Raw genomic sequence first — 22,258 nt, 5'->3', positions numbered from 1 at the left:
AATGTTTCCTAGCTACTCTTCTGACAGAGCATTAATATATAGAATATATAAAGAACTCAAAAATCTTAACACCAAGAAACAAATAACTCAGCTAATAAAAGGGCAAATGAATTAAACAGATACTTCTCAAAAAAATAAATATAGATGGTCAACAAACAAATGAAAAAATGTTCAACATCACTAGCAATTAGGGAAATACAATTCAAAACTACACTGAGATTTCATGTCACACCAATCAGAATAGTAGTCATTAAGAATACAAATAACCAGACACCCTGCCTCTAATAGAAGAAAAAGTAGGCCGTAATCTCTAGCATGTGGGATTAGGCCCCAACTTCCTTAATAAGACTCCGTTGGCACAAGAATTAAAATCAAGAATCAATAAATGGGATGAATTCAAACTAAAAAGTTTCTTCTCAGCAAAAGAAACCATCTGTGATGTGAATAAAGACCCTACATCTTGGGAGCAAATCTTTACCCCTCATACCAAAGCAATTCAGATAGAGCAATAATCTCTAGGGTAAAGAACTCAAAAAGCTAAGCACCGAAAAATAAATAAATAAATAACCCAATCAATAAATGGGCCAAGGAACTTCTCAGAAGAGGATATACAATCAATCAGCAAATATACGAAAAAATGTTCAATATTGCTAGCAATTAGGGAAATGCAAATCAAAAGTACTCTAAGATTTCATCTCACTCCAGTCTATTCATATCTATTATAAAGACAAACAACAGTAAGTATTGGTGAGGATTTGGGGGAAAAGGTACACCCATACACTGCTGGTGGGACTGCAAATTGGTGCAGCCAACGAAAGTAGTATGGAGATTTCTTGGAAAATTTGGAATGGAACCACCATTTGACCCAGCTATCCGTCTCCTCGGACTACACCCAAAGGACTTAAAAACAGCATACTACAGGGATACAGCCACATCAATGTTTATAGCAGCACAATTCACAATAGCTAAACTGTGGAACCAACCTAGATGCCCTTCAATAGATGAAAGGATAAAATAAATGTGGCATATATACACAATGGAATACTACTCAGCAATTAAAGAAAATAAAATCATAGCATTTGCAGGTAAATGGATGGAGTTAGAGTAGATAATGCTAAGTGAAGTTAGCCAATCCCAAAAAACCAAATGCCAAATGTTTTTTCTGATATAAGGAGACTGATTCATAGTGGGGTAGGGAGGGGGAACGTGGGAGAAATAGACGAACTCTAGACAGGGCAGAGGGGTGAGGGGAAGGGAGGAGGCATGGGGTTAGAAATGATGATGGAATGTGATGGACATTATTATCCAAAGTACATGTATGAAGACACAAATTGGTGTGAATATACTTTATATACAACCAGAGATATGAAAAATTGTGCTCTATATGTGTAATAAGAATTGTAATGCATTCTGCTATCATATATAAAAAAACTAATTAAAAAAAGAATACAAATAATAGGTCTCAGTGATACAGTATTTGCCTAGCATGCACATGGCCCTGGGTTCCATTACCAGTACCACAAAAAAAAAAAAAAAAAAAAGAAAAAGAATAATCCAAATAATTAAAAATTCTGGAGAGAATGAGGAGAAAAGAAACACTTTTACATTGTTGATGGGATTGTAAATTAGTACAACCACTATGGAAATCAGTGTGGAGATTCATCAAAAAACTAGGCAAGGAGCCACCCATGTAATACCACTCCTTGGTATTCACCCTAAAGAATTAAAGTCATCATACTATAGCAATACATGCATACACATGTTTATAGTAGCACAATTCACAAGAGTCAAACTATGGAACTAGCTTAGGTGTCGATCAATGGACGACAATGGATGGTTCAAGAAAATGTGATATATATACACAATGAAATTTTATTCAGCCATAAAGAAAAATGAAAGTATATCATTTGCAGGGAGATAGATGGAAATCGAGGCCATGGTGTTAAGCTAAATAAGCCAAACTCAGAAGATCAAGGGTCATATGTTTTCTCACATGTAGAAGCTAGAGAGAAAAAAGGATAAGAAAGGTAGGTAACAGGGATCTCATGAAAATCATAGGGATATCAGTAGAGAAAAGGGTCCAAAGAGTAGGAGGTTCGGGATGGGGGGAGTGATACTGGCCAAATTATATTGTTATTTGTGTGCATGTACAAATATGTTACAACAAATTCCATCATTATGTTCAACTGTAATGTACCAAAAAAAAATATGGGGAAAAATCCATTTAATAACTAGTTATATAATCCCAACCAACATCAACATAACTGTTCAGACTTTCTTCATTGCTTAACCCAACAAGATGAGTCTCTTTTGAAAAATTAAGACTTGTCAATGTGAACCCCTCAACTTCTGATTCTTCACAATACTCCCTTTTCTTGTCCCCACTTCTCTAGCAGGATCTTTCTTCTTTGCTAAGAGTTTCCTTTACCTGAGCTCTTGTCCCTCAGAACCTGAATTATTATCCTTTCTCCCTCTCCATCTTTGTTGGTTTCTCTTCTCTGCCTTAACCTATCTTTTCTGTCCTATCACATTTAAGAATACTCTAATCTACACCCAAGTTCCCATTTAACCCCCAACCATACAGTTCCTCACCAACAATTTGCTTTGCTTGCTTTAATAATGAATCCCCATGAAGTAATCAGTAATTCCCCAAATGCCAAACACAAAAGTCTATTCTATATTCATTCTTAATTTTCCCCTACCTTCCCATAACACCTGACATAGGTGACAAATGCCTTCTTCACTCTCGCTTGCCTCTCAAAACATTTGATTTACCTCAGTTCTCTTCCTACTATATACAGTCTTCAGGACCGCTCATTATTTTCTCTCCTTACTAACTTCCCTTATTTTTTTTTCCTCTCAGACACAATATTTCCCTGAACTTACCTGAATATTTTCTGTATTATCTACCTATATGATCTCATCTATGCAGATGAAATCCAATGTCCTATCTCTTCTTGGGCCTACATGACCCCAAACTCTCTTTTTTGATACTTAACTTGGCTGTTTAGCCAGAGCAGCACAACCATTGTCCTTCTATGAATTTCTGCTAATGGCACTATCATTTTCCCAATGGTTGAGACCCAGAGCCAGGAAGATTTTCCTGACACTTTCTTCCCATTTACCCCTACATTCAGTCAGCTGCATATTGAATGCTTGGTGCCTCGCAAACTCTTATGATATTGATCTTTCCTTTCAATGTCCACTGATACCTCTCTAACACCAGCTCTTATACCTTTATATGTAATTGCTCTCCAACTTGAATGTCTGCCTAGTCCCTTTTAACTCCAATTTATCTTACATACACCTTCCAAGTAATTTTTTTGTACCGTTATAATATTGCTTATGTACTTTAAAACTTTCAAAAATTTCCCAATGAACTGACTACTATTTCCTCAAGCTGCTAACATTCTTTCTTCTCGACGTCTATAGGAATATACAGATTGCACACACATCAGCAGATAAACAAACTATGCTATTGTTCTCCAGATATACTTGATATTTTCCCATCATTCTATTCTATTTTATGCTTTCAGACTTCCAAGAAATGACTTCTAACTTGCAATTCCCTCCTCTGCTAACAAAAATAATATCCATTCTTGCACAACCACTGAAAGTTTTCCTTATTTCTTCCTTATTCCCCAAACTGAGTGAATATAATTTCCGTCTCTCTGTGATATTTTAAGCCCTATAGGCTTTTTGTTTATTTTATTAAATCTATACCCCCTTTATCTAGATTCACGTAATAAAGGTTGAGCATTGCTAATCTGAAAATCTAAATTCTGAAACTTTTTGAGGACACAGTTTCAGATTACAGAACATTTTGGATTTTGCATTTTTGGAATTAGGGATGCTTAACTAGTAAAGTCATATTCCCAAATTCAAACCAACATCCAAATCTGAAATACTTCTGGTCCTAAGCATTTTGGATAAGGGACACTCACTCTATACTCACATTTGTGCTTCAAATCATTTCTCTGAGACTAAATGACATGTCATGTTCTCCCTGTATGTCCTTTGTGCCTCAAATACAAACCAAGTCAGTCTGCTGAAATGAATCTTGAATGTTTCACAAATACATTCCATTTTCTTAATTCTAGTTGTCACAAATGAAAATTAATGGCACATTTCTATTCCTTATTCAATTTCAATGAAATAGTGTTGGTGGGTGATTTTCTATGGTATTTCATGATTAGATAGGGTCATTTGGTCTTCATATTTTCATATGTGGGTCACAATATGAATATTCCTTTGGTTAATATTTTACTCAGTTTTATTTTTTCTATATTGCAATTCATTGTTTCATCATGTAACACATTTCTAACTAAGTTATTAACCCATTTTATCCCATTGTTTCAGATATAGGATACCTACAAATACTTAAATATAGCATATAATATAAAATATAATTATATACCAGATGATTGTAGAAAAACATTTTAATATATTAGTTAATATTAATTAATAAAATAAAAATATAATGCAAACTCTGTATTAGAATTTCTAACCTATTTTAATATGTCTATGTCAATTTTGTTGAAATATTTTCAGAACTGACAACTTGGAACTTAATGGGTTAATAGGTTCTTAAAATTTTTATATTGTTCTTCAATTCTACCATTGCACAATGAGCCCATTCTTTCTATATTAAAGAGTCATAAATTCTTCTTTTCTCCTTTTTGGCAAAAACCTTTTATATTCACTTTTAATTTCTCCCAAGTAGCCAACTGTTCATATACAAAACTGGAAACTGTTAGCAACATATTTACGAGGTGTTCTAACAGTAATAATAGTAGCAAAAATAAACTACCCAAAATAATCTAACCATTTCATAATAAATAACTCATTATTTGAAGTCACTCAGTGTGTGGACTTAGATTACCTGCTATTGTGTTGAGAAACATCAAGTACTCAAAATTTGAAATCTCTCGGTGTTGCCATCGCTGGGTCATATTAGAAGCTTTAAAAAGCTGACGTGGACTTGCTAATGAAATACGCCTGCAAAAAAAAGAATTCAGTGTAAGAACCTAAACTTAAGATTAATTATATTACAATACTAAATCATGAATTATCTGTGCTTATTCATTCCCAATGAAATATATAATACTAAAAAGTTCCAATCATGTTAAACTAATAAATAGTAGAGATATTTCTATCTACTATTAATGGTTAATAGTGATATGGAGTAGGCACAGGTCTATTATACATGTTCTAGTCATTCAGGTAAGCTGTCACTGCAATGTCATTATAATATCCAGGTTCCATGAAGGTTGATTAATAAGAGAATGGCTAATAATTAACTAGCTAACTCATATAAAGAGAAGGAATCATAGTAACTACAAAATGCACACAAAATTATATTCACAAGTCCATCAATTTTAATAGTCACTTCTTAAAGATAACACATTTGTATATTACAAATTTAAATAATACACTTGCATAACGTTTGTAACAAGAAGAAATAGAGTATTCTAAACTATTCATTCTTCTATTTATACGAAGGGACAGAGGCAGGAGAAACTACTGAGATTTTCTTATATAGCTTATTAGAAAGCCAAGTTAATAAAAAGTAAATCCTAATGGATATAACTGATCAATACTGAAAATAATGGGAAACAGGTGGCAGGATTTTTATAACATCCAGAGTTTCAGACCTATGTATATTGTCATTAGTCTTCCTTCACAAAGGACAAATAACTATTTCCTTAAAAGATTTATTGAGATTAATTTACATACCTTACAAGTCAATGTTTATTTAAAAAGAAAATTTCTAGAGTTGTACAGTTATTACAACAATATACTTTATTTTTATGTTGTGCTGAGGATCAAACTCAGTTCCTCACGGATGCTAGGCAAGTGCTCTACCACTGAACCACAACCCTGGCCCTGTAAATGATGTTACTATGAAGATATGAATAGATGTTTTCATTTCTTTGGGGTAGATTCTTAGGAGCAGAACTTTTTATTTGTCAAGTTTATCTTCAACTTCTTTTTTGTAACTGCCAAATTGTTTTCCAAAGTGGTTGAACATTCCATTGTATGAACCAATTTCCACATCCTTGCAATGCTTGTTTTGTATTGTGTTTTTATTATTGCACTGAAGTGAGTATGAAATGGCATCTTGTTGTAGTTTATTTTTATTATTATTTAAAATTTTTGCAGAATGTAAAGTTATACATAATAGGGTTCATTATCTTATGGTAGTTTAAATGTCCATCATTGTGCATCTTCTCATGTGGTTTCAGTAAGTTCTACAATCTTCAATGAAACGATTTTTCAAATATTTTCCTCCATTAATTGGGTTGCCTGTGTTTTATTATTAAGATGTAAGAGTTCTTTATACATTCTGGATATAAAACGGTGATGGTTAATTTTATGCGTCAACCTGACCAGGTTAAGGTATATCAAAGAGAGCTGGGGAAAAATAATTTCTAAATATGTCTATGAGAACACTGCCAGAGAGATCAGCATTTGAATGGACAGGCAGAGTAAAGCAGATAGTCCCCAAAGTAAGTAGACATCAGATAATCTAGCACTGAACAACAAAAAAAGGAGGAAGGGTGAATTCTCTTCTGTTCTTGACCTGGAACACAGGTTTTTCTTCTCCAGCCTTTGGACAGAGGAGCTCCGGGTTCTCTATCCTCAATCCTGCAACAGCCCAATTCCTGGGCTTTTTGGCCTGTGAATTGACCATCAGCTGCCCTGGTTTTCCAAGTACCTGAATTACACCAGGGGCTTTCCTGAGTCTACAGCTTGAAGACGGCATATCACAGGACTCGTTGATCTCCATAATAACATAAGCTAATTCCCAGAAGTCTACTTTTACATATCTATCTATATATATATCATATTGGCAATATATATACATACATAATACAAAGTGGTTTGTCAGATATATGACATAAAATATTTTCATTTACTTTGTGATATATTTTGGATTTTGATTAAGTTCATCTCTTCATCTATTTTTTTTTTTTATGGATCATGCTATTGGTATGGTATCCAAGGATGGTTTGCCTGTTTCAACATCAAAAATTTTTCTCCCATGTTTTCTTGCACATATTTTACAGTTTCAGCTCTTACGTATATAGCCTATAACATAGTTTGAGTTAACTTTTATGAGTAGTATGTGGTAAGCATCCAAGTTATTTTTTGTTTTGTTTTGCAATACTAGAAATTAGACCCAGGGCCACACACATGCTAGGCAAGAATTCCACCACTGAGCTAAACCCCCAGTCTACTGCATTTTTTATTCTGAGACAGGATCTTGCTAAGGTACGCAGAAGGCTGGCCAGGTCCCTGCACTTCTCCTGCTTCAGCCTCCCATATAGTTGGAATTAAAGGCATGCACCATTTGCCCAGCAACACCTAAGTTGTTTGTGTGTTGAATGTCTAGTTGCCTCAGCATTACTTTTTGAAAGACTATCTGTTCTTCACTGTATTGACACATTTGCTGAAAAACAACTGACCATATATGTAAAGGTTGATTTCTTCATTTTCAACTCTATTCTATTGATTTATATATCTATCCTTGTAAAAACACCATGTCCTAACTTCTGTGGCTTTAGCTACATTTATCAAAATGTATGTATAGTATGTCAAAATACTGTCATGCACATATAAAAAGAATTAAACAATAAGTCTTGAAATTAGGTAGTGTCCTCTAAACTTTCTTCTTCTTTATAAAAATTATTTTTGGCTATTCAGGACACATTGAATTTCAGCTTCTCAATTTCAATAAAATAGGGAGAATATGAGTATGTATGCTATGAAGCTTTTTGGTAGATGATTTTTATCAATTTTGGGGAATTTCCTTCTATTTTCTATTGAGTTAAAAGTTTTAATCATGGATGTTTGTTAGATTTTGTCAAGTGCTGTTTCTTTTGTCTGTTGAGATGACCATGTGATTTCTGTCCTTTATTCTATTAAGTTGGTGCACAACATATATTGATTCTCAAACTTAAACCAATGTGTCTTCCAGTGATAAAATCCAAATGGTCTTTTTATACTCCTCTTTATATGTTGCTGAATTTGGTTAGTTAAATTTTGTAAAGGATGTTTGTATCTATATTAGTGAGCAATACTGTATTATACTTTTTTCCTGTTTTCTTGCTCTGCCTTTAGTATTGTTATTGGAGTGACACTGGCCTTACAGAATGAGTTAGGAGGCATGTTTTCCTGTAGCTTACTGAGTATATGAAGGATTATGAAGGTTTGTAAAGGATCTACTTAAAAAATATGATAGTAAAGTTATTTGGGCTTAGGCTTTTCTTTATCAAATTTTTTTTAGTTGTAGATGGATACAATATCTTTGTTTTATTTATTTATTTTTATGTGGTGCTGAGGACGAAACCTAGTGCCTCACGCAAGTGCTCAACCACTGAGCTAAAACCCCAGTCCCTTTATGGGAAGATTTTTAAAAGCTTACCTATTCAGATTTCAATTTCTTCCTGAGTCAGTTTGGTCATTCTATTTTCTAGGTATATGCCCATATATTCCAGGTTGTCTAATTTAATGGCATGAAGTTATTCACGGTGTTCCTTCCTAACCCTTCTAAATCCTATATCATCAGTAGTAATGTGTAAATTAACCTTTACATTTATGATCATTTGTTTTTCATTTATGGTTTTGGTAATTTATGTCCCTTCTCTTTATGTTTCCATGGTTGCCTAAAGTCTGTCAATTTACCAATGTTTTTCAAGAATCTACTTTAGTGTCATCAGCTTCTTTATTGTTTTTACTTGTTTCACTGATTTCTGCTATGATCTTTTCTTTCTTGCTGTGTATTGAGCTTGCTTCTATTTTCTAAAGATCAAAGCTTAGGAGGCTACTGATGTGAGGCATTTGTTTCTCAGGTGGAGGTATTTAAAGCTACAATTGTCTAAAATACTACTTCAAGGGGTAGCTAGGCACAGGACTGGCCAAAGCATGCAGTACTGCATGGCACATGCATGCAGTGGCTGCAGTTGTGGGGCAAAAGAATAAGCCTCAGATCTATGTGCTCTCTTGATTCTGGGATGTAGAGAAAGAGAGAGAAAGTGGCTCAGACCCTGGAAAGAAAAATCAAAGAAGATATAAGCCTTCCCACCATTCTGGCCATGCAGCCTCATATGCCTTCCTCTCCTGCACTTCTCTAAGCTTCTGGCTGTAACAGAATATGATCTCCTGGTAGCTGGTACAACCCCTTACAAACATGTATTAAACTTCTTGGTTATTGCTCCTACATGGAAAGGGGAGGTGGAGCCTGAATTCAAGTGATAGAATTGAGCAAAAAAGATGACCATGAAAGTAGGGAAACTAAAATGATGCTGTGAGTGGAGACAGAGCTAACTCAACGCATTTGTTGTTATGGCTTAAAACTAGTACTGACATGCACATACTGCAAGTGGTCGTGAAGTGTCAGAATCCTCCAGAAGAGCCAAAGGTAGGTAGAAAAGTCACAGTAGGACTAATTCTTTGCCATTAGTGTCAGGGGTGGGTAAGAATTTAGCACATTGTCTCTACTGTCTCATCTCCTATTGGTCCACAAGTAAGAAGCTTTGTCTTCATGTCCCTGACTGCAGGGGTTATCACACCTAAACAAGAGGGGGCAGTTCATAAATTCCAACAAAATACAGGGACCTGCTTGCCAAGGACACCTTGTTGATACTGTGGGCCAAATTCACAACATACAACCATCTGGCAGTCAAAACCTGCTGCTGCTAAATGCAAGGAACATTTTTCCATCTGTGTCTTTTCTCATCAGACCTTTTCATTTTTAAATACTATCTATCATCCTTAGCATCATATTGTCCAGATCTCCTATGTGTTGAGCCATCTTATTCTTATTTGTTTATTTTGAAGACGGAGGAGGGAGATGTTCTATTTCCTTTATTTGATCTTTGCAAAAGACCATCTTCTCTCAGTGGCTTTATGTCAGGTTTTGAAACCAATGCAGAATTTCCTTCAGCTGCACCTCTAGTTCCTCTTGCCATCCTACAATCTCTCCCCAGATGAACTCATTCCCTCTTATGGCTTTAAATTTCATTATATATGGTACTGTGTTCCAATAAATATACCTTTCTTGTGAGCTCCAGATATACTTTCTTATATCTTACACAATATTTCAAACTGGACATCTTTCCTGGGTTTCAGTTTTAAAACATCTAAAACTAAACCCAATTTTTGTCCATTCACATCCTCCCCACCAACCTTGATATAAGGATAGAAAGGTATATACACAAACACTGCTTCTCCAGTGTTCCTAGTCTCAGTAAGTGCCACTAAGCAGCTCAAGCTGAGACTTGAGTAGATATATTGAACATCTCCCTCTCTTAATCACTCTTAAATCTATCTCCAAATCCCATAAATTGAATGCCCTAAATTACTAAATTCCACTGATACTTGCTTTCTAATATTTCTTAGAACACTGGAAGCTCTTTTTGTTCAGGGCCTTTGCACATACACCATACACTTTCAAAGGTTAGCTGGTTCTGTTTCTTCAAATCAAAATGTAAAAGTCATAAGAAGATATTCTTGACTACCTATACAATGCAACCCATCTCCAGTCCCCAAATCACGACTACAATGCCCTGATCATAAACTTCTTATCACTTGTCCCAACTATTTATGTTTGCCATGCTGAGGATTGAACAGAGTCTTGCACTTGCTAAGTAAGCACTCTACAACTGAATTGTACTCTAACCCTGAAATTCTTCATTAAATTATAAAATTATCTAATTAAAATCATTACTAGCATTATAAAACAATAATTGATTATAACACAGAAGGTCACTTTGTTTACATAAAAGTTGTGACCTGATGTAGTTTTGACATACATCCACAAGAGCTGGAGCATAACTCCCCTCTCCTAGATCCTGGCATGTATTTACTGACTCATCTGTGATGAATGCAATGTGGCATAATGATGGAGTGCTACCAATGGCAAGTCACAAAAAGACACTGGGGCTTCTTCCTCAATGTCTCCTGATCCACTTACTCTGTAGGAAGCCAGCTTCCCTGTCATGCAAATAGATACTCAGGAAGAAGATGGAGAGAAGGACTTGGTGAGGAACTGAAGTCTAACTGCTAAGGGACATGGGAGTGATTCATCTTGAAAAGTTTTTTAGCCCCAAACTTACCACAGTTTCTACTAACATCCTGACTGCTGTTTATGTGTACTACTTTAACTTCATTTACAATAAAACATTGCTTTAGATTCTGAAATAAACAGTAATAAAAAGCTTGAATCAATATAAAATTAGGCATCTAAAAGTAAACTGTAAGTTTCCACTGCTAATATATTTAAATCAATAGAAAAAAATCCCAGTGTTCACTCTTCCCAGTCCTTAAATTAGTTAACTAAATTGTACTGATGGTGAATCAATACCTACTACAAAAGGAAATAATTAGTGAAGGTGCTATTTAAAGATAGCTAATTGATCAACACACAATGAAGAGATATACACTCCCATACTCTCTCCATATAACATAAGAAATGCTTTGGCTAACATTTCTCTCAGATGCTTAGTAGTTTACTTGGAACAATACCAATATTAATTAATAAATCCATATGCACATACAAAATAAATATTTGAATTCTGATTTATTAATGGTTAGAGATAGAAGCTTTAATATACATAGTCCTTAAAATATAGATTTGATATTTATATCAACAAAGAAAAATTATATTAATGATATAATAAAGCAAAAATCTAATCATTTTTTATCAAAAAGGTAGGAAATTTTTTAAAAATTATTTATTTACTCTAATTTATTATACATGACAGCAGGAAGCATTTGAATTCATAGTACACATATAGAGCACAATATTTCATGTCTCTGGTTGTACACACAGTAGAGTCACACCATTCGTGTCTTCATACTTGTATTTAGGGTAATGATGTTCATCTCATTCCACCATCTTTCCTACCCCCATGCCTCCTCCCTTCCCCTTCCTCCCCTTTGCCCCATCTAAAGTTCCTCCATTCCTCCCATTCTGCTCTCCATCTCCATTATGGATCAGCATCCACATATCAGAGAAAACATTCGGCCTTTGTTTTTTGGGGATTGGCTAACTTCACTTAGCATAATATTGTCCAACTCTATCCATTTACCTGCAAATGCCATGATTTTATTCTCTTTTAATGCTCAGTAATATTAAAAAGGTAGGAAATTTTAATCTGAGTAGTCAAACATACTAACAGTACATATTAAAATGAGTATAGAACAACCACTTTATAATTTAGATATTTTAAATGTTTAGAGATCTTAATTATTCCATGATCTTGACTGTGATACAATTTAATAGAGTAACATTTACATTTACCAAACTTGGTGTAGAATTGGAATTTGATCAGGTTTTTTTTATTTTTCTTTTTGGGTACCAGGAACGATTGAACCCAGAAGCACTTAACCACTGAGCCACATTCCCAGACCTTTTTAATATTTTATTTAGACACAGGGCCTCGCTAAGTTACCAAGGCTGGGTTTGAACTCGCAATCCTCCTGCTTCAGCCTCCTGAGCCACTGGGATTACAGGCATGCACCTCTACGCCTGGCTTAAACAGTTGTGAATATACATATTTTGTTAACCACTATCACAATTAGGACACATTATCAACAGTCCCCTCAGATTCCTTTGCCAAGTCCTGGCCTCTGGCAAACAACAATTTGCTTTCTGTCACCAAAGAGCTTTGCATTTTTCACTAATTTCATCTAATAAAAACAATCTGTGGTTTGATGTATGAAGCTCACAACTTCTTTGCCTAACCTCTTTGCTTAGCATAGCACTTTAGCAATGTCTTTGTGTTGCTGCATGTGATTAGTAGTCAGTTCATTTGACTTCTGAGTAGTAAGTACCTCATTCTATGAATGTACAAACTGTTTATTCATTCACAGTTGAAGGACATCAAAAATGTTTCCAGTGTGGAACTGGAATGAAACTGCTATTAATATTTACTTAAAAGTGAAAGTAGGGGCTGGGGTTGTAGCTCAGTCGAAAAGTATTTGCCTAGCATGTGTGAGGCTCTGGGTTCAGTTCTCAGCACCACATACAAATAATTAAAATAAAGGTTCATCAAAAACTAAAAAAATATTTTTTTAAAAAAGTGAATGTATATCTGTATCTTCACTATCATTGATAAATACCTAAGAGAACTGGAACAATATACACTATGTATATATGTAATTTTATAAGAAAACTGGAAGATTGTTTTTCAAAGTGTCTATACTAATTTGCACTCCTACATGGTTCTAGAGTGCCTAAGCTACATATCCTTATTAACATTTCAGATCATCCTTTTATTTTCTTTCTTTTTGTTCTTAACTCAACTACATTTGTTACTCTTTAAAGCAGAATGTCCTTTTCTATTTTTGAAAATTAGGTTTATTAAAGAATAATTAACATAGAGTAAACTCATAATTCATTCTTTTCCCCTTATTTTTACTGGTCCACTGTAATTACATATAATTGTGAAATTCATTCTTTTTAGGCATAAATAATGCAATGGGTTTTCCATACATACACAGTTGTGTGATACCAAAACGGTTACAATGGAATATTCCCATGATCCCAAAAGGGTCCTTCATGTTCTCCTTTATGCTCAGATTTTTACAGGCTATTGTTATTTTCACTTTGTACAAAATATTTTCTAATATCCCTTATAATTTATATGTAGGCCCTTGCTTTATATAGAGTGTGTTAATTTCTAAATATCCAGGGATTTTCAAGGTTGGTTTGTTTTTTTGTTTGTTTGTTTTTTTGTAATTGATTTTTGGCTTATTCCATTGGGATCCGAGATTTCGATACTTTTAACCTTACTGAGATTTGTTCTAGGGTTCAAAATATGGTCAACCTGACTAACATTCCAGGTGTGCTTAAAAGAAATGCATATGTACAGTTGGGTACAATGGTTTAAACATGATAAGTTGACTGATACTGTTCTAGTCTTCGCTGTTCTTGATGTTTTTGTCTACCTGTTCCCTCAATGACTAACCAAACAGGGAGAAGTTGTCTGTATTTCATTCCAGTTCTACCTGGTTTTGTTTCATGAATATTGAGGCTCTATTCAATGTATATAATTTAGGGTTGTTTCTTGGTGAATTGGCTTTCTTGTCATTGATACGTCATTCTTCTCTCTGATACTATTCCTGTTTTAAAGTTGTCTTTGGGTCTGGGGTCATACCACAATGGTACAGCATTTGCCTAGCATGTATGAGGCACTGGATTCAATTCTTAGAACCACATATAAATAAATAAAAATAAAGGTCCATTGACAACTAAAAAAAAATTTTTAAGTCATGTTTGTTTAGTAATTGTTATGGGTTGAATTGTATCTTCCCCAAAATTTCTATGTTGAAGTCTAACCCCCAGTATCTCTGAATGTAAGCTTCTTAGACACAGGATTTAAAAAAATAATCAAGGTAAAAAGAATTCATTAGTGTGGGCCCGAATCCAATATGACTGATGTCCTTATAAGAGGAAAAACTGGCCATAGAGACAGACAAAGGGAAGATGATATAAAAGACATAGGGAGAAGACAGCTAGTTACAAGCCAAGGAGAGAACCTGGAGCAGATCCTTCCCTCACATCCCTTAGAAGCAACCAACACTACTAACAACTTGATTTTGGACTTGGAGCGTCCAGACCTGTGAGACAAAACACATCTATAGTTTAAGCAACCTCTAGAACTGTGAGATGATACATATCTAGTGTTTAAGCAACCAGTTGTGGTACTTTACATTGATAAATGTAGTAAACTAATATAGTAATTATATGATAATTCCACCTTCTTGTTTGTTTTTGTTTTAATTTAGCAGTGACAAGGTATACTTTTTTTTCCCAATTTTACCTTTATCCTAATTTTGTCTTCATATTTAAAGTGTTTTTTGGGGTTGCCATTAATGGTCATTTAGGTTTATTTGTATCTCAGCTATTGTTAATAATGCTACAATGAACATGAGAGTGCAGATAAATCTTCAATATACTGTTTTCATTCCTGTTAGAATCATACCCATAATAGGACTGCTGAATCATATGAAAGTTTGATTTTTAACATTTTTGAGAAGTCTCCATACTTTTTTCCATAATGATTGTACAAATCTATAATTACACAGAATGCAAAAGTTCCCTTTTATCCACATCTTCTGCAGCTCTTGCTATCTTTCATCTTTTTGATGAAGGCATTCTAAAGGTTTAAAGTGCTACCTCACTGTGGTTTTAATCTGCATAGCCTTGATAATTAAGTGATTGTCAATGATTTTTCATATACCCATTGGCCATTTGTATATCTTCTTTCGAGAAACATCCATTCAAATCCTTTGCTTGTTTTTCAGTTGGATTATTTGTTCTGTTACTATTTAGTTGTTTGAATGTCATATTGGCTATTACCCTTGCCCAGACTTATAGTTCGTAAATATTTTCTGCCTCATCCATAGGTTGTCTATTTACTCTGTTCATTGTTTTCTTGATTGAGCAGAAGGTTTTGAGTTTGATATAATCCTATTTGTCTATTTTAGTTTTTGTTGTCTGTGCTTCTGGGATCTAATCTAACACTTGGTATTCTCTTCCTTTTTCATTTCAGCCATTACAATGAACATGTAATACATACATTTTTTTAATGGCAAAGGCAAATGCAGAAATGAACCTTTCTAACTTGAGTTAAAAAAAAAGAATTTTTTTTAGGGGAGGGGGGAGGGTAGCAGAATACAATAGACACTAGTATGGCCCTATGTATAAACGTGGCTGTATAACCAATGTGATCCTGTAATCTGTTGACACGTGGAAAAATAAGATTACGTACCCCATTTGAATCAAATGTATGTATGTCAAGATCACTGTAATGTTTTGAGCAACTAATAAAAAAATTTTTAAAAAAGAATAGATAAACACACATACATACACAATATTTATATCATGGTACAAATTTAAAAACATAGTAACTTTAAAATATGAAAATTAAAATTTTCTATCTAAGAGATAAAAAGTATATTTTGCATATGCCTTTATCATGGTGCTGGGAAAGTCTAGTGAATTTTATATTTAGTGATAATCTGCTGAGTACTGACTCTGTGCTATACACTCTACCATTCATATATTACAATTGAATTGACAGATATGAGATAAAACTTAATACCTAATAATCATCAATTACTATGAAACATAACACAAACATTCATTTCAAAATAAGTAAGAATATTAATACAGATTAATTTTAATAAGAGTATTAATAGTTAATGAGAATACTAATGAAGATTATTTTCCACATTTTCTTATATAAAACAGTACCTGGTTTGAGGTAATCCAAAACTGGTTCCAATACCAACACGAGGTAGATAGTTAACCACTTTCTTTACTGTTGCAGGGTCTGGGAAGTTGAACATTACAGCAACTATGACAAATAATTTTTTTAAAAATTAGAACACAATTTGATGTCCTTTTGGGGAAACTGACTTCTTGATCTAATGGAATAGTTACACTACATTTAATACAATTCTCTATTAAACACAATTCTCACAATGTCCTCTTTATTATACTACATATAAAGTTTTAGTTAATATTACAGAAAGGATATTCATTTTACTTCTGATATTTCTTACCAAAAACAGTTCTTTCTCTAAATACTATCAGGAGTTGTAACAACTGGTGTTACATTTGTGTAATATGAAAATGAGATTACCTAGCTATAATTTTTAATTTACAAAATTGAATTTTGATGAGTCAAATTTATTTCTATGAATTACTAGAAAGTACTATTAAAATTCAATTTTACATAGTTAATCATAGAACACTAAAAGCTACACATACAGCTATGAAATCATCATTTATTTATTTATTTCCAATAATGAACAGCTTAAAAATAATTCTCTTTACAATGTTTATATGTTGATGTTTCATAAGTTCATGTAATTCAGAACAATTTGTGACCTAAAGAAAAATTTTCCTCTATGCTTAATATCAAATTTAAGAGCCTTCTAATACATGTTTGGGAATATCAAGAAGCATCTATCAATATATAAACATATTCAATATACCAGATGTAAGTTTACAAGAGCCTTTTGTATCTTATCCACTTTAAACATGAAAAAAGTCATAAAATCAGGAGACTGTAGAAGATATTAATGTTATCAGTCTTGAGATTTTAATTTTATGTTAATATTACATCAGAACCCTATGTAGACCACAGTGCTCATACAGAAAGTGGTCCTTCTTCTCCATCTGTCCTGAAAAGAATACTTCAGGCCAAAAAGAAAATATATGTTGCGTTTTTAAACACTGGCATTACTAACTAGTCATCAATCATTCACTAAGCACCTACAAAATATTTAGTAATGTCATGTACCATTTAAATAAGCTTTCCTTATATATTCACTACTGTATTGAATCCAGGAGTAAAACATGAAGAAAAATCCATCATAGGTTATGGCATATGACCAAGGCCAGCAGAGAACGGCAAGAGAAAGCACTCACACAAAAGTAAGAGTGCATAAGAAATTTTAAGAAAGAAAATGAATGAGGATGAGCAAGTAATAAATATTGTAAGGCTTCAACTCCTTTGGGACAACAAGAATACAGACTGAACTAAAGTGTGAAACATTCCCTTGATTATCTGCCTTAGATGAATAATGTTTACATTAGGGAAAAGAGGTGTTTGTGGGGAGGAGGCCATCTAGGAAAGAGAAAAACATTTTTCCTAAAGATATTAATATTCCCTAAAGACATATGATTTCAAGAGAAAAGATGTATGTATGGAATGTATACTGTTGTGTGTAGATTTTTAAAGTAACAACTTGTAGATTACAGAAAACAAAAACAAAAAAGAAACCATCAACCTACATATATACCAAGTATATGTATAATAAATCACCAGATTTTATATATTTTCCCTTATATACCTTTACTAATACCCAATGATGCTTTTCCTTCAAATTAAACTTGTCCCCCTTCTTGTCTTAATGGATTTCACCAAGTTCCACTGTAAACCCACAAATAGAATTTTAGCTCAACTTTCAAGAATGATGTAATACAAAGCAACCATGACAATTCAAGGTAATTTTCTGATGGTTCCTTTAAAAATAGCAATACATTAGACAGAAGATAAGATAAATGTATGAGTCATTTGATTATCTTTTCCTGCTCCCAAATGCAGCCACCTACCAGAAGGAGTTTAAGCATCTAAGTAATGCTGAAGATATCAAAACTCTGCAACTGAATAAATGGTTAAATATGTCCCATATTTACACAATCCTGCATCAGTCTGTGATACAGCCAGCAAAGGAAAAGAAATTCAAATTATACTGTAAGTGATCAAGAGGATGGAGAAAGCCCAGGAAGATCCATGTGGTATTAAAAAAATGAGGTCAGTAGTGCACTAGGTAGACTACAAAATCCAATCTAAATGGAAACAATATGATATGTACAAAAATGAAATCTGAGAAATGGAATTTAGTTTTGTAACAACACACTTCTGAAACATATTACCTCTGTTAGCCATAAAGATCTCCAGGGCTGTATTTTGCAAAAGATAACGACGAGAAAAGATGGATCGTATCTCTGTGAACAGCCATTTTCCATGCAGCCCTTCAGTATATGCCAGGATCTAGTGAGGAAAAACATAACCCAAGTGAGTGACAATAGGAAGCTTTTTTGTTTTTCGTCTTTCCCCCAATTAAAATAGACTATTAAGAAAAACAATTTCAAAGAACTCAACTAAGAAAATGTGTTTTAACTTATATGAAAGAAGCTTAAATGTAAAAGCAGAGTAACACTACAAAGCATATAGTTATAAATATATATTTCGGCTTTTAAAAACAATGACATAATCTATTGCTTCTCAGGAAGTGCATATTATATTATTTATTTATTTTTTAGTCATGGAAAGTTTCAAATAAAACCTTAAAAAGAAAGAAAACTTCCAAAGAATGTCATACATGCTTCTGAATCACATATATACAAATTGGATAGTCACTTTTTACATACTTTCAAAAATAAGTTTCATAACTTTAAAAAATAATCACACATTTTGGGGCTGAGGCTAGGACTAGGGCTCAGTGGTAGAGCGCTCGCCTAGCATATGTGAGGCCCTGGGTTTGATTCTCAGCACCACATAAAAATAAATAAATAAAATAAAGATATTGTGTTCAACTACAATTAAAAAATAAATAATTTTTTTTTTTAAATCGCACATTTTAAGGTCATATTAAGGCAACTCATTCAGAAAACATAAAGACTAACTGTAAAAGAGGTTAAGTATCATTTTATCAGCTAAAGCTAAGTATAAACCTACAAATGAACTCAGCATAATCTCCCTATGGAATAGGTAGTTGTCAGAGTGACTTGTTACAATTCTTGTCATTCCATGTGACAGACACAATTGCTTAAAATGTTTTGCCAATTCAAAATAATCCTGTCTTTAGTCCTAAGCCACTTTGTTGCCTCGTTACTCAAGTTTTATTTTTCAAAAAGATCATTTCAAAAGCTCAATTATGAAAGTGTTAAAAAGAAATCAGATTCAACATTTCTCCACACTGAAAATGAGCATTTGCTATCAATATTTCATGAAAATCTTAATTTCAGATATCACTTAAAAGTAACCACCTTTTATTCTACACAAACTGACTTTTTCTTTTCTCATTTCCATTTTCCAAATCCTAACTGCAAATGAATCTACATTCTTTGACATAAAATGCAGTTTCTTTGAAAGAAAAAAAAACCCTTACTTCAGTATGTATTTCAATTTTTCTAGAGAAACAATTCTATTATTGGAACAAGAGGAGCTAAAAAATGGGTTCAACTCTAAAGTACGGGTTTTTTTTTTTTTTTAATAAATAAAGTGAAAACTTCAAAGGACGCAACAACTAATCATGCCCTAAATTTTGAAATTGGCAATAGAGAATTTCTACTACTCAGTTATACAACAAGTACCTGTGTAAGGAAGATCAAGAGAAATGAACATGCAGACAGCAGACAAAAATGTTAGTATTACTCAAGATTTTTTTTTTAAAATTCTTATTTCACCCTCTGCCTACAATGATCTTCTCCCAAATCTCCACATGGTTAACTCATTCTCACATTTAGATATCTACTCAGGTGTCACATCTTCATAGAAGCCAAAGGACCTAAACTCTACTCCCTCCCCCAAATTATCAAATTTTCTTCATTACATTTATCACTATCTGAAATTATAACATTTGTTTGTTTGTCTTGCCCCTTCTGCACTAATACGAGTAAATTCAATTTGAAGGCTGGAGATGTAGATCAGTAGTGGAGCACCTGCTTAGCACTTTTGTAACCCTGGATTCAGTTCCCAGCATGGTCAAAATAATAATAATAATTTTTTAAAATTATCTTTAAGCTAAAACTGTAAATGCACTCTATGTTCACTGACTTGAAAAATATACGGCATTGGGCTGGGGCTGTAGCTTAGTGGCAGAGCACTTGCCAAGCATGTATGAGGCACTTGGTTCAATCCTCAGAAGCACATACAAAAATAAAGGTATTGTGTCCATCTACAACTAAAAATATTTTTTAAAAAACAAAAATAATGTGGTAAAAAGTAGTTATTTTGAACAATTAAATGAATTACAGTATAGTAACTTAAGTTCTTTATTTGTTCTCAGTTGATTTTCTCTGGCACATATGATATTTTGACAAAATTTCAAGCCATGAAAATAACTGAGAAAATGGCTATTTACATAAATATGCAGATTTCTGGATTCCTGGGAAAAACTGGAGTATCTGGCCAACCTAGATGTGCCAAATGGTAACAACTGGCAAGCACTTTCTCTGTTTTGTTATAGTTTTTACATCATTCATTACTAATGTGAAATGAGCATTCAATCACTTATTATTATCTGCCTAGTTTCCATCTACATATGAGTTTGCTACTCTGGATTTATCATACTTTAAAGAAGCTAATATATGTTCAATAACACTTATAAACCAATGAACTGTTACTGTATTCATAAGGAAAATGGGGCCCACCCATGTTAAATATTTAACAGAAAAGACCCTTGGCAACTTAGTAGCAGAGCCCAGCCTACTCCCAGGTTTTCTAATCCAAAAGCCCAGAGCTTCCATTAAAAAACACTATAACATTTCTAAAGTATTATAGATTTGTTAAGCTAGAACCTAACTCACTGGAAATTTAATAAACACATTTGTTTTCCTGCACTTGGGTTAAGATGAAAGAGGAAAATCAAAAGAATACAAACATTGAAGGATCCTTTATACTCTATGATATGCTAAGAATATTACACACTGGTGTGAAGATTTTACCTTTTGTAAGTAGAGTTGTATGATAAGACCTGTTGCTCATAACAGTGATGCCAACCACGGCACAGTCATAATTGGTCAAATAAAATTTTAATTATATTCTATAGTCTTCCACTTATTAGCAGAACTAGCCTTACTAAAACATACTTTATATACAACCAGAGATATGAAAAAATTTTGCTGTATACGTGTAATAAGAATTGTAATGCATTCCATTGTCATTTTTTTAATCAATAAAAAAGCAAAAAATATTTTTAATGTACTTTTAATGTACTGAACTCATTTTTTGATTAATCAAAAATTCAATTTCTATTCCATTCCTTTAAATTGTATTATTATTCAAAGATTGACTTTAAAATACAAGTGTCATACTCATTTAAAATGTTTTGTTACCAAATGTCAAAAATATTTAAATCTACAAAAAATGACATGCTCCATGCACACACTACTCAATCTTATAAAATCCTATCATTTTGCCATATTATTGCATTATTTTCTAAAAAATAATTAAAGTAAAACAGAGAGTGTCAAAACTCCAACACTGACCAGGTGCGGTAGTGCACACCTGTAATCCCAACGGCTCTGGAGACTAAGTCAGGAGGATCCTGAGTTCAAAGCCAGCCTCAGCAAAAGCAAGGTGCTAAGCAACTCAGTGAGACCCTGTTTATAAATAAAATACAAAATAGGCTGGGGATGTGGCTCAGTGGTCAAGTGCCCCTGAGTTTCCCAGTACCCCCCACTCAAAAAGAACCTCCCATACATAACCCTTTCGGATCCCATTTTCCTCTTTTGTCACAGCCAATGAGTATCTTTATTTTGAGGTTCATTATTCCTCAAGTAAGTTTTAATACAACTAGCAGTCACATTCATAAACAGTATCCAGCATTGCTCCATGTATTTCCAAATATGAAATGAGTAGTATCATACCAACTGTATGACGGTGAGCTTCCAAAATTAAATATAAGAAGGCATAGTGATATTTTCAAAGTCAAAGAAAAAAAGAAA

The 22,258-nt window shown here is 33.4% G+C and overlaps 1 protein-coding gene across 5 annotated transcripts in view; it reads right to left on the bottom strand.

Annotated features, from left to right (window-relative positions):
* Lrba (LPS responsive beige-like anchor protein) overlaps positions 1-22,258 on the bottom strand; it is a 701,372-nt gene that overhangs the window by 181,323 nt on the left and 497,791 nt on the right. For all 5 annotated transcript variants that reach the window (XM_071614622.1, XM_071614623.1, XM_071614624.1 and 2 more), the window contains 3 exons: positions 18,461-18,578; positions 16,268-16,370; positions 4,883-4,998 (listed from right to left, as the gene is read on the bottom strand). In XM_071614622.1, coding sequence (XP_071470723.1) covers positions 4,883-4,998; positions 16,268-16,370; positions 18,461-18,578 — 337 coding nt within the window. The remainder of the gene's footprint in view (positions 1-4,882; positions 4,999-16,267; positions 16,371-18,460; positions 18,579-22,258) is intronic.

This window comes from Marmota flaviventris, chromosome 7 (genome assembly GCF_047511675.1).
Source record: "Marmota flaviventris isolate mMarFla1 chromosome 7, mMarFla1.hap1, whole genome shotgun sequence".
Taxonomy (NCBI): Eukaryota; Metazoa; Chordata; class Mammalia; order Rodentia; family Sciuridae; genus Marmota; species Marmota flaviventris.
The sequence above is the reverse complement of the archived record's forward strand: the minus strand, read 5'-3'. Positions and strand labels throughout refer to the sequence as shown.